This window comes from Polyergus mexicanus, unplaced genomic scaffold (genome assembly GCF_030449975.1).
Source record: "Polyergus mexicanus isolate NDT 795.1 unplaced genomic scaffold, iyPolMexi1.0 SCAF_6, whole genome shotgun sequence".
NCBI classification, from domain to species: Eukaryota; Metazoa; Arthropoda; class Insecta; order Hymenoptera; family Formicidae; genus Polyergus; species Polyergus mexicanus.
Genome location: NW_027223326.1, coordinates 97,858 through 111,533, shown reverse-complemented (window position 1 = coordinate 111,533; position 13,676 = coordinate 97,858). Strand labels below are relative to the sequence as shown.

At 37.6% G+C, this 13,676-nt stretch overlaps 2 protein-coding genes across 7 annotated transcripts in view; one reads left to right on the top strand and one right to left on the bottom strand.

Annotated features, from left to right (window-relative positions):
* Positions 1–9,101, bottom strand: part of LOC138933889 (klarsicht protein) — a 46,950-nt gene extending 37,849 nt beyond the window's left edge. Inside the window, exons 1-6 of the mRNA XM_070297042.1 lie at positions 8,444–9,101; positions 7,803–7,926; positions 7,558–7,687; positions 7,298–7,462; positions 7,010–7,211; positions 6,797–6,921 (exon numbers count right to left, since the gene is read on the bottom strand). Coding sequence (XP_070153143.1) covers positions 6,797–6,921; positions 7,010–7,211; positions 7,298–7,462; positions 7,558–7,687; positions 7,803–7,926; positions 8,444–8,462 — 765 coding nt within the window. The 5' untranslated portion in view covers positions 8,463–9,101. The remainder of the gene's footprint in view (positions 1–6,796; positions 6,922–7,009; positions 7,212–7,297; positions 7,463–7,557; positions 7,688–7,802; positions 7,927–8,443) is intronic.
* Cog1 (conserved oligomeric Golgi complex subunit 1) overlaps positions 1–13,604 on the top strand; it is a 79,340-nt gene extending 65,736 nt beyond the window's left edge. Inside the window, exons 1-10 of one of the 6 annotated variants that reach the window (XM_070297045.1) lie at positions 8,116–8,608; positions 9,434–9,632; positions 9,860–10,027; positions 10,145–10,430; positions 10,507–10,708; positions 10,787–11,203; positions 11,279–12,185; positions 12,280–12,559; positions 12,635–12,844; positions 13,384–13,604. In XM_070297045.1, the coding sequence (XP_070153146.1) occupies positions 9,496–9,632; positions 9,860–10,027; positions 10,145–10,430; positions 10,507–10,708; positions 10,787–11,203; positions 11,279–12,185; positions 12,280–12,559; positions 12,635–12,844; positions 13,384–13,503 (2,727 nt within the window). In that variant the 5' untranslated portion in view covers positions 8,116–8,608; positions 9,434–9,495 and the 3' untranslated portion in view covers positions 13,504–13,604. Of the gene's footprint in view, positions 1–8,115; positions 8,609–9,224; positions 9,633–9,859; positions 10,028–10,144; positions 10,431–10,506; positions 10,709–10,786; positions 11,204–11,278; positions 12,186–12,279; positions 12,560–12,634; positions 12,845–12,973; positions 13,025–13,383 lie in introns of those variants that run through there. The other 5 variants (XR_011447057.1, XM_070297046.1, XM_070297047.1 and 2 more) reach the window with 5 other exon arrangements.
* The last annotated feature ends 72 nt before the right edge of the window (positions 13,605–13,676 follow it).

Genomic DNA, 13,676 nt, shown 5'->3' with positions numbered 1-13,676 from the left:
ATCCTAGCGGTAAACCTTCCACGTATGGCATATTTTATAGTACGAACATGTGTGTATTAATCATGTAAGATTATTGTCATGAATTCACAATTGTCTTAAAATTTTCATTACCTTTAAAAAGAAGATTAGCGTGTCTCAATATATACAATAGTTTTTCTCCTATACTTAAAGAAATATGTTCTCAGAAATAAATAAATTATAACCGCTGCTATAGTACATCAAACAAATTAATTTACAATTGTAATCTAAATTTTTATGATAAATAGAAATATATAAAAAAAAATTAATTCAAATTTATTGAAATGTCTTTCATTTACGTCTCTAGAAACATTGGTAGCTTAAAGGATTGCAAGTCCCATCAGACTCGGAAATGGTGGTCGCATCAATGTTCCTATAGTTAACGAGTGACGCCAAGCGAATGAGTCAGCGCACGCACACACGCAAAGACAAAACGCGACTCTATGATGTAACGAGCTATAGAAAAAAAAATAAAAATAAAAAAAATAAAACAAAAACCCCATTAACGGTTTCCGGTAACTTGATAATATTAACTTATCGATTATGCGGCCGCTTCCTCGACGGTCTACGTTGAAAGATGATTCGTTTGACAGCATAATATCTGCATGAACGATCTAATTCAAGTCAGGTTCCTTTCGTGATTGTATCGACATTGCGTATAATAAAATTTGCTGTCATAGCTTCTCTATTCATCGTGATTTTCATTTTACACATTTTTTTTTAGTACTTTATTAAATTTCCTATTTAATATCAATCATTTGCAATTCCTTTCAGCGCGAAACAATCGCCGTTATAAGACTTCCTCCTTTTTTTTTTTTTTAATACAACCGTCAAGCTACATTATCTCGTCCAGATGTGCTCCGATAGGTCGTAAGATTTCCTGCGATGTCATCGTATCATGTCGTTATATCAGTTTTCGAAGTAAAAAATTTCTTTAAAAGATCCTTTCTCAAATTAAACAATTTGATAATAATTAAATCTCCGATAAATACCTTCACGTTCCTATATACAGAGTAAAGAACGCGAATTACGCGAAAGAATAATATAAATTTTCACGTTAGATTAAACAAGTCCGCAACAATCACGGAGCGCGTGTATGCATGCCTATATTAACTTCGCGCAACGTGTTATGCACCGCGTACTTAATCGCAAATCTCGCATTTGCGCGGGGGGATTGTTAAAAAAAAATATTGGTTAAAAAATTTTCTATTCCCTTTCACTTACGACGCTGCTGCGCGCGCGTTGATGACGGTGACGCAAGAACGACAGACCACCGCGAGTATCCTCGCGCATCGCGTGAGCGATGCATATTTCAGAGATGATTATAGTCTACGATATTAGTCTCTATATAAAGGAAGATATATAATAGAAGATCTATATAGAGAGAAAAATCGTCTCTGAATATTTTTTTTCACTTTTTGCCCGGCGATACTTTGGGGCAAGCGATAATTTAATCCCGCTATAATCCAATATCGCTTGAAAATTGAATTTTTAATGTAATATTTCTCCATTGCGGATGTGATCCTTGATTTTGCGCACACGCGAATAATTTCATGAATAATTTCACGTCCGAGACCTTCCCCGCTCCGCAGCTGCTAACCGAATTATCCAGGTCGTCCTCGCCTCATTTCTCGTCGTCGTGTTCTTATTGAAGCTGTCCCACTGTGCCACACGGTAGATTAACTTTGGTTTTGTCGACGGTCGGATTTGCGGTTTCGCGAGCATCTCGTAAATCTTACGTGCGAAAATAACGAGAGTACCCCGCGAGAGTTACCCCCTTACGGAGTATAAGGGCCAAATTACGTATCGCCGATAAGGCTAAGGTAAAGTGTGCCCCTCCGTTATCGTGCACGTAGAACATTTGAATTTTGAATCAAGTTGACATTATTTTTGTCCGAATTCCTTATCTTAGACGTTAACGATTTTTATGACGTATCGTTAAAAAGATAACAAGCGATTATAAATAAATTAGATATTTTTTTATAACACATTGTTAAGAAAATTACAGGCACAGGTATGCAAAATTGAAAATAAATTGAACAGCATATAAAATAACGGCGAAAATATTTATCTACCATATATATATATATATTATTTGAGAAATAAAAATCTCAAAATCAAAGTGTAAAACGCAAAATTACATCTCCGACAAATATCGTATGGTGCGACAATGTTTAATTCGCGAGGTAAACATTATTAGACAGCTATTAGAGGATATCGCGGCGATAATTTTAATCGTACGGTTGTCCTATCAATTAGAAATAGCTAATAAAATTAACAGCGCAATATTATACGGAACAGAGAAGGTGATGAATAGAAAGAGACTCTTGTCGCCGCGACTCTCTCTCTCTCTCTTGGATTTTTCTCTCGCCTCGATCTATTTAAAATTCGCTACGGTCGCTCGGACGCGAAAAATCTATCCCACGTGATCGTTTTTCTTTCGGAAGGAGGGCAATCGCGTTCTAATGTCGCGCGAGCATGGGAGTTCCGCAGAGTGACGAGCGACCGTGTGCTTCCAAAAATACTCTGGTTCAAAAGCCGAGTGGCTACTGTCCAGCTGCTTTACGCATATTTTCCCCGAGCTCTCTCTATTTCTCTCTCCATATCGCACTGGATAGTTTTAAATATATAAACAAACTGGATAGCCGAATCGACTTTAATGTTCTTCCGACTTTCTCTTTTAAGTAAACATACGACGTGGGTAAATAACGCGCAGATGAGATATTTGGCAGCGCATCGACACGCGACACGTGCATAAATGCATTGTACATATACGAATATAGAAAGTCGAAGAAAGAGAGAGAGAGAGAGAGAGAGAGAGAGAGATGGGATGATATTATATACAAACCCTCTTCATTCGTGCGGTGGGCAATTAAATTTAAATTTTGAATTCAATGACCAACGAGCCGGTAATGAACGTAATTACCGGACGACCAAGCGCATAAAAATTCCGCAAGGATCTACTTTCTCTTTATACGGACAATTCCGCGTGAACCCGCTTGACCTCGAACGACCGACTTCAACATCCACGAATGTCGTTCAACGGAGCATCCACCGTGATGCGATGCCGGAGTGTCGATGACCAAACGCAACGGATAATAATACCGTGGACCGGTGCTCAAGTGTTAGCGAAATCGGGACACGGAGACGAGAATCAACACGCGGTATGATCGCGATACGGTAAATCGATCGCGAGGGGTAATCGATCGAAACTTGCGCACGGCTTCCAGTCTTCTGACATCGTTTTATCTCGACGATAACAGAGCTATCTACTTTTAACGAATATTCGGTTGAAAATCGAAATAATATCGAGAAGTAAAATGCCGACGCACGGCATAATTCTCCGAATAATAAAATCCCCCTTTTTATCTTTCACGCTAATATTGGGTGATTGCATAAGTTCGTGGCCGATTTAAATATAAACTTCAATAGATTATTATATTTTAGAGATAACACTTTTATTAATCAATTATATAGTCTCCATTCTTTTCTACAATGGTTTTCCAACGATCTGTAAGCTTGTCGATTCCATTTTTGAAGAAAGAACTTGGTTTTTCTTGAAAAAAGTTTGTAAGGTGGTTTTCGACAGCTTCCTCGGAATTGAGATTCTTGCCATTTAAACTATTCTGCAAAGACCGGAACGGATAAAAATCTGAAGGCGCAATATCTGGAGAATATGGCGGGTGCTGCAGAATTTCCCCATTGCAACTCGTGCAGTTTTCCTGCAGCTTATTCCTTTCAGTCGGGAGATGCGGCACCCACGTATCAAGCTTGGAAATGTATCCAACTTTTTTAAATGACGAAAAGCGGTTGAATTATCGATGTTCAGCCTCTCAGCAATATCCTCAGTTGTGTAATCCTTGGGTTTCTTTCCACTAAGGCATGCACAATGTCATCATCAATGTCAGAAGGCCGTCCAGAGCGGGGTTGATCCTCCATGTTGAAATCCCCTTTTCGAAATCTGCCAAACCACTTTTGGACTGTTCGGAGAGCAGGAGCGCGGTCCAAATAAACGCTTCGAATATTTTTTTTTTGTGCTATCCCAACACTCACGCCTTTCCGAAATTCATATAGCATTACATGCCGCAAATGCACCTTTTCGTTCTCCATTTTTAATGATTTCTCTTATGCACAAATGGACTTATCTGAACAATGTCCGACGCTAAATTGACATAAGACAACGTCATCTATTCGGTGTAAGCAGCAATTACCACACGAAAACAATAGAACTCCGCCGTGCAGTAACTTAATGCCATCTATGAAAATCGGGCACGAACTTATGCAATCATCCAATACATATAATGATGTAATCGTCCCAAGGACAAAGTACGCTATCGTATCGGAGATGCGTGCATTGCTCGGATAAGTTGACAGCGTCCACCGTAACTGCTTCATTGTTTCCCTCGTGCTCTTTGTTGTAATAATAACGGGACAAATATCACGGGATTAAGCTTCACGGAGGTATCGCGGATGGTTGAAATTAGCTTGAATAGATGTGTTATCTCGAATAGAAATTCTAAAGAGATTAACGAGACGCACGAGCGAGTCCGCGATTTCGATTAGCAACGATACCTCTAACAATAAGATATTGAGATAAATGCAACGAGTTAGCCAGAGGCGGGAAATGTGTAGCGTCTCTCCCCGGATCGGAACTCGGAACGCGGACTTTCACGTTCTAAATTCCTTTATCTTACCGTGCACTTTTCTAACATATACGCACGAATCTCGAAACAATGGGTATTGCGAGCAACAATCGGAGTCCGGCGATAGCGAAGCTATCCGTTCGATATCTGAACGAGATCTCTTTACAGAAGGATTTCTAAGATTACAATTAGACTAAAAAGCATTAAGTTTCTTTCTCTTCGGATAATCTTACCAAAATGCATATCCACTACGTCGACGAAAAAAAGTGGCACACTGTCCGTATGTCAGCGTAAAAACGAGATGCAGGAGGATGTGATCGAGATAGCATCCGCGAGAAGAGGAGACGAAGCGATCGAGCATCGCGGCATCGTAAACGCCGCCACGAACACTTGCGAACACTTGGATGACGAGGCGTATCCTCTTTTTCTTCTCTTTCACAGTCTCGGCACAGAGACACAGTCCCAGCTACGAGACGGATCGGGATCTACGCGAGGTTTCTCCTCTCTCGAATCCTCTTGCTTCCGCGCGGCGGACTCGTTTCGTCGCACTCGTCACGACGCATGAATGACTCCTTCGCCACTCCTGTTGCCGCGCGGGGTCATGCGAGGGCGGTTGTTCGCCGGTTGGTTAAACTACGCCCGCATGGACCGCGCGAGGAGTTGCCGAGCTCCGAGCGTTGCCGAGGTATGTCTCGGTTAGACGAGGATGGACGAACGGACGGATGGGAAAACGAGTAGGAGGCGTAAAGAGAAGGGAGAGGGACCGAGAGGGGAGGCCGGTTGGGCCCAAAGGGAGAAAAGGTTGCGAGAGAAGACTCGTCTGGCTGATCCAACCGTACCCCGTTGCGATTGTGAACCTTCTCCGCCGTTTTTTTTTTTTTTTTTTTGAAAGAGAATGACGGTTGAGAAATGCCGGTACTAAAAGCAGTTAGTTACATGTTGCACGTATCGATGGTCACTCTATTCGCTTCTTAACGTTGTACACTATGTTACGTGAGGGAAGTAGCGATATCACAAATCGAACACAAAAGACACGGCGCACCACCATTTGCGTTTAAATATAGCAAAGTTCTCTAAGAAAAGAAAAGGAAACCGATATGAACAAATGGGAGGAGAGAGAGAGGGGGAAAAAATAGACGCGAAGAAAATCAAGAAATAAACGATAGGTGGAAGATAAAAGAAGAGAGGAGAAGGAAGGGAACCTTGGATCAACGTGCTCGTTGTAACGCGCCCGTTCACCGGCGACGACCGTGGAACGGCGAACTCTGTCGGCTCGTGCATCGTGCAGCCGGCAGTAGGCAGCTGCTGGTCTCTCCAGCGCCCAACGAAGCGCATCGTTTGCGTCCGAACGCGAGCCTTCGGCAAAGATCGGAGCTCGGAATAAAACAACAAACGTGGATCCGCCGTGCCGGCTGTTCGCTCCCCACTTTTAGTTGCCGTACGCCGTCACATCCGTTGTTCCTAAACGTTGCGTTGGTCGCTCGGTCGTTGGCGAAGTAGCATAAATTCAGGCTGATACACACGTGTTCGACCAACGTATTTATTCTTAGCACGTATTCCATCGAATCGTGCTGCTTCCTAGCCATCTCGTTTTGATATTAACAACCAAATCGATTATGAACGAGACACTGAACATTCGCACATTTATGCCTTCTTCCGGTTCGTGCGTTTCATGCTATCCAGTTTATTTATTAAAAATGACAAGAACGTAAATATACGCGCAAGCATAAATATTATTCAAAGAAAGCTATAAAAACATTTGCCTTCTATCGTAAAATCACAATAATTCTCTCTCTTACGCTACCTCTTCAAATATTTATATTATATATTCGCTCATTCTTTTTAAATCTAATAAAAGTAGATATACATTAGAATAGCAATACGAGCTATTTATTTGTTGCTCCCATATAAAAATATTCTTTTTTATAAGAGAAACCTTTTCGCAATAAAGTATAATGGAAAGAAAGGAGGATACAAAATGGCATTCTGGCATATCGCCAGTAAATATATACACATGATGAAATTTATCAAGAAATAAAAAAAAAAAAAAGGAAAAGGAAAACTTTTTAGAAATTATATGGAAACCTCATTATTATATAAATAGAATAATAGAAAATAACACGCGAGCTACTTACCATATGCTCTATCGCTTTTTCTTCCAGTTCGGGCAGAGTCCAATTGATATGGAAGCTTAAAGGTTGAAGACGCGATTCCATTCCTCGTAACCATTTTCTTAGACATTTTACTTCGCGTTCAAAATCTATTAAGACAAATTGGTTACGTGTACATTAATAATAATCCAGGCAAGAAGGGACGGTGTGATTTTTCAAAGAGTAATAATTCATCACCTGCTGATATATCTTGTTGACTAGATACAGGTCGATCTATGGGCGCCATAATTTGTTCGACTAATTCCCATTTTGCATTCAAGTGATCTACACGCCATGCCACTTCGTCTTTTAAAGCAGGGGCGCGAGAAATTAATTTTTCCGCTTGCTCATTGAACAATTTGCGTCTGTACGCCTTGCGTCGTAGCTCTTCCATATGAGCCTGATTGAAAAGATAACGAGCTTATTTAATTTAAGAAATTATATTTTAACAGATTTTATCTTATATGTAACAAAATTGATACATACCGCGCGCAGACTTTTGTCTAAAAGATTTTCTTCCTTAGAATAGACCAATTCTTGAAGGATTCTTAACCATGAGTAAAGCTCTGAAAATTGGCTACTGACTTCCTTTAAATTCCAAGATTGCGTCGACACATCTGTTTCATCCCATATTAATTCACCATTTGCTTCCTAAAATATCAAAATAAGATTTTTTTATGTATTACATCCAAAATTTAGATTTTTATAAATACTATACACGCGCACAAAATTTTGAGATACTTTACCTTGCAAGTGTCGATTAAATTAGTATCCATAATATAATCATAATTAGACCTAATGGCAGCCCAAAAGTCATCTTTGCAGTCTTCGTAATTTATCCACATTCTTTGAACACTTGTTTGCTTTGGATCTTTTCTGAAAATATTAATTGGAAATTATTTTAATTCCAATCTATCAATCTAAATATACGAGATTATGAATATACTATACCAAGTCACAACTATCATGACTAACGCTAATAAGAACGTACCTCTTCTTGGTAAGACTATTATAAAGTCTTTCCGTCGTTGTTTTGACATGTTTTTGCCTTTCTAAGCTTTGACTATTTGGTTGAAGTGACGTTAAAGAGGTACTCATTTTTGCCTTTTGGTGATCTGTATTCAGAAAACATTAATATATATATCAATTCATCAAAAATAAAATATTTTTTTTGTATATTTTTTTAAAACTATATATACATCTAAATACAAAGACCTATTTTATATGAATATATTATTATATATATATTTCTTTACATTATAATCTATTGTATAATGCTATAACAGTTCCTTTTAAAATATGCACATATAATATATTACTAAAAAAAGAATGAAGGATTTCAAGCCATAGCATAGATATAATTTAACACTTGAATATAACCTTATCTATACAATATAAAGCCCTACATTCTTGACTAAGTGCTTTAAATTTCCCCTGCAGGGCACTTTGCTGAAATAAGCGACACGACGTGAGTTCTTTCTGTGCAAATGTGCTAATTTCAGAAAAAAAGAAATAGCGAATCGACTTTGCGGTGTCTCGAGACTCGGAATTTGCGTGAATTACAAGAGTCAATCGCGCGAGAGATCCTTCGTTTCTCTCAAGTTAGCGGGAATAAAAGGAGGAAATACATACCCGTATCGTCGACAGTCATCAGGTTCCCGGGATTAGATTGTCATTCAATCCGTGGCGCCCATTTACGCGTTTCGCCGACGAAATCGCGACCGATGAAACCGGAGACCGCGAGGAACTCGCGCCGAGCTGGTGGGGCGCTGAACACATCCGAACGAAGACACACCTGTCCGTAATGGTTCTCTCTCTCTCTGTCTGTCTCTCTCTCTCTCTCTCTCGCTAGGAGAATGTCATCGCACAATTAAAAATTTCATTGCCTACGGTCACTGCTCGCTACAATTCTCCGCCCGCGAAAGAACGCCGAAGATCCGAGAGTCGCATCTTCGAGGAGGCGCCGCGAATCAGTCACGGTTCGCTGACGCTAAAAACGGCATAACCTTTTCGTGCCCGGCGAGGCTCGCGACGTAAAACAAATCCACCGCAAGGTTTTTTCTTTTTTTTTTTTTTTGTAATAAAGAACTGCCGCGGCGCGCATACCATAGCGCACCAACTATACGCTCCGGACTTTGCGTCGCGCGTGCGTTCTCGTCCCCGCAGACAATTCCGATGATCGGTTATATTAGCGTTCTTCCGTTGACATTATCCCAGAACCAGGTCTCGGATGGTGTCGTCGATCCGATTAACCATAGTCGACGTTATCGTACATTCCCCCTGATAAGCATTTTCGAAATGTATATTACATTCCAAAGAGAGAGAGAGAGAGAGAGAGAGAGAGAGAGAGAGAGAGAGAGAGAGAGAGAGAGAGAGAGAGAGAGAGAGAGAGAGAGAGAGAGAGAGAGAGAGAGAGATGTATATACAGGTGCGGTAACCTGGTACTTGGTAACTGCAGTTGCAGGCGTTTCCAACTACAGGGACATTCGTGTCGATAGAAATTTTATTCTCACGTGATAAAGCAGGTGACAGACACACCGACTACTATATCTGTTTTATCACATGACAATAACTACTATAATTTATGCGACATCTCGACAGTCTAACCTCTGTGTGATACAGGCTACGTAGGACATTTTCGAACACTAAAGGAAAAATAAAAGGGTGTACAAACTGTCGAAAACATGACAGCGACAAATTATTTGGATCTAGACATTAATAAGTTATTCCAGGAGCATACCATTAAAGAGATCGAGGAGATTCAGAAAAAAATTCAATTGGAAAGTGATAGGAAGAAGATAGAATTACGAACGTTAGTCGGGTAAGAACGTTGTTCGTGGAACTCTATTTAACACTTGGATCGCGCAATATCTATTTCAAAAATTATTAACTAAAATATATATTACATCTTATTAAAATGCGTATCAACTTATGTGTGCGTGTGTCCTTTTGTCATTTTAAAATTTACGTTAGAGTATATACAATATTTTTTGAAATTGAAAGATTAAGGTTCTCAAAACACTTCCGATTTATATAAATGACTTTCAGAGAAAGATATCGGGATCTAATATTGGCTGCTGACACAATTGGAAAAATGAAGATAACATCCGAACAAGTTAGCACAAGAATCGCTAATATAGAGGATAAGTTTAGGGAACTGCAAAAAAAATATTTAATCGGTTTTAAAACAGAACCGATTGGAGATAAACTAGACAGGTGATATATTTTTAAGATATATCATCACGACTACATGTATTATCTACATGAAAGTAAAAAAACAAAATATATACAATATTTATATTCATGCTAAATCTATATTATAATTTCTTGTAGAAGAGGAGGGCATGTCTCGGATTCCATTATTATCCAAATCAAAATTCTAATGGACATTCCACAGTATATTTGGACGAGTATCGAAGATCAAGATTTGCTACTCGCTACACAATTATACATAATAGCGCAACATATTAATTATAGTTTAATATTTGAAGTAGGGAGTACAGAACTGGCGCATAAATACCCTATTGTTTCGAAGCAGTGGGATGTTGTTACTCAATTCAAGAACATTATATCTAATGAATGTAACAACAGATTACAGTCTTTGGATGTTTCAACTATTGTTGGTATTCAAATTATAGAAAATATCTGTAATATTTAAATATTAGCTATATTAATAATATATTTGTCTTACATAGAATGCTGCAAATTGCTTAGCGTCTCTTGTGTTCCTAAATGAATCTGCGTTTGTGGATCTTTTAAAAAAATTAATATCCACAAGAAATCGTGCAATTGAATCTATCATTAAAGAAGAGAGTCACGATAGTGTCAAGAACAAGTTGAAGTTATGTATGAGGATACTTATACAAACCGTTCGCTTAATATATTCATGTTTTATACGTAAGTATTTTATTTTCATTTTAGAATTACAAACGTGCAAAATTTTATTTTGAAATACTTTATATATAATTATTATAGATGCGGATAATGCGCCGAGCGGTTTAGTCTTACAGTTTATAACGGACATAAAAGATAAAGAAGCGTATTACTTATTATCGCAACTTGATTTAAATCAAGATTTACTCGAGGAATTTCTGCCATCCGTTACCAAAAATCATAAACCATTTGTTCAGGATGTACCAAACAACTTTCCTTTATCGATCCTTCGAGATAGCGTTAAGTCTTGGTTGGAATGGGTCAATGAATTTTCTAATCTCGAAATCACGAAATTATTAGATCTAATAGTTTCTATCAAAGGCCTATACAATGTCCGAGAAGAGGCTATCAACGTGAATCTACCTGAAAATTGGAATTCCATATGGGAAGAGCTCTCTTTACCTAGAATTAGTTTTTGGATGGAATTCTTCCAGCCTATCGTAACTAAACGAGCAAAATGTAATTGCGCATCTCTCTGTATATAAATATAACATAAAAATTTTGCATCGGTAATCAATAGTGATCTGTTAACAGGTATTATAACGGATAAATGGACAGATGCGCTAGCTGATTTAAAATCCGGTATAATAGAATTACTCGAAAAAGTAGCGCATGACAAATTTGAATTTCCTGAACATGATTTAAGATGGTTTGTGTGGAAAGATTCCCCCAACGACATTCCACAGAAGCTTACAAAAAATGGAGCTTTAGATAACAAGAGATCCTTGCTGATGAAAGCTAAAGGATATTCCCCAAATGTAATCAAATTATGCGAAAGATTGGACGAAAAGCTGTACACGTTATTGTCTGATCTCGAGCATTATTTATACGAGACCGAACGAATAATAACGCTCAAAGACAGTTTACTTTCGGCGAACATATCTTTAATCGCAAATTCATTTTGCGATCGTAACGAGGTCCAAGAACATTTACATGTAACCAGCACCGAAAATATCGAAAGTCTCGTACAGTTTATAAAGAATATGTGTATTAATGAAAAACCCGAACATGGTCAACGCGATATAAATGTTATTGTATTGGCAAGATTTCTCTTTGCGTTAACTACTTTATGTCCAAATTTAAACAAGTGTTTTACATCATCGAAAGCATCTGGGCTTACTATCACTAACGTTAAATGGCAAACTATTTGTGAAAGTCTGAAGGAAGAAAGTACTTGCGTATGGTCCATTTGGGCTGATGTATATAAAACTAAAATACCCGTATATATAAAAAAATATATATTAAAAGAGCCAATCGATGGGTTGCACGTCCATTGGATTGTATCGGAGTGGGAAAAAGTAACTATCGAGGAAGAATCTGGAGAAGGAAAGCAAATCAAATCTGAAATTTCGGTACCGTATCAACCGTCGATACCTTTGCAGAAATTCTTAACAGTTATCTGCAAAGATTTAAATAAGATTATACCTCATACACTTCCAAAGTATGTAAATGACACAATACTAAGAGGGATTGAGAGATTTTATTTATCGTGGTATATTCAAATTTTTTTTTTTTTTTTTTTTTTTTAATTTTAGGAGGGTACTGCAGCAAATTGTAGAAAGAATAATTACAGAATTGTTTAATTATTATCTGAACTCATTGAAAGACATAGACCTTAGGCAGAAACAAGCATTTCAAATATTATACGATATAAAATATTGTACATTGCTCATGGTGCCACGTGAAAACAAAGTTCTCAACGAATTATCAAACAAAACTTGCGACGCAGTGCTTACAAAGATAGACCCATTCGACTACGATGTTTTCAATCCATTTATTCGCATTAATATCAGAAAATCCGTTCAAAGATCTCTGGTTAGTATACGATTGAAAATGACGGACAATACTTTAACGCAATGATAATAAGACTTTACTTTATCTATTTTTTAGTTGATATTTGGCAATTTGGTATCTCATTTAGAGCAATTACATTCGACTTTGGGTGCACGCAATGAACATGCGAGTATCGATGGAGGGAAAAACGAACCGCCTGCAATACTTGCAGTATGTACGGGAGCACCATGGTTCCCACCATTAACGGTAACCGTTCCTACAAGGAATTTGCCAGTTATATCAATAACGATTCCGGATAAAACACAGGTGTGTATCGTGATGTCCTTATATTTTCTTTCAGTTATACAATTAATAGAGTAATATTTCCAAATGTATGAAACAATATACTTATTAAGCATTTTCTACAAATATATATATACACACCTGTTGCCCTAGATTGCGTATACCCCCTTTAAATGAGATAAAGATATCACGAATGTAAATTTGGTAAGCCGGCAAAGCAATCTTGCATGTCGTGATTATTATGAATTAATGCAACTAATTGATTTTGGATTAACTTTGCTCTATAATTTTATTTATTCTTTTATATTGCTAATTAAAAGAGATTATTTTGATTTTAAAATATTTTAATATAAAACTCACATTATACAATATATGAAAAGATGGGAAGATATATAAGTAGAATACAATTCTACTAGATTGATTTCTAATAAGATTTGATGAACATTTCTATAAATTAGCGAACGATACTAATACATTTGTGTGAGAATGTGCAATAAGTAAATTTTTTAAAATTAATATATATATTTATATCATTATATTTATATTAATATATGTATTTACAGCGCAAGAAAGTAACGACAAAAGAGATCGCAAGAAGCGATTCGACTAGCGCAACGATAAAATCCGGCGCGGCCGCGTTTTTCGGCGCAATGGGCTCAGATTGGTTCGGGAGTAGTAGTTAACTAATTTATTAACAAACTCTCTTCGCACATTTTATAAAGAATGTAAATATCCAAATATTGTGTAAATAATATATGTCAATAGAAGATATTTCTTTTTACTACATTGTATCTATTTTATACCAGTTAAATAAATTAACGAATCTGTAAATATATGCATCAGAAATGCGGATTAA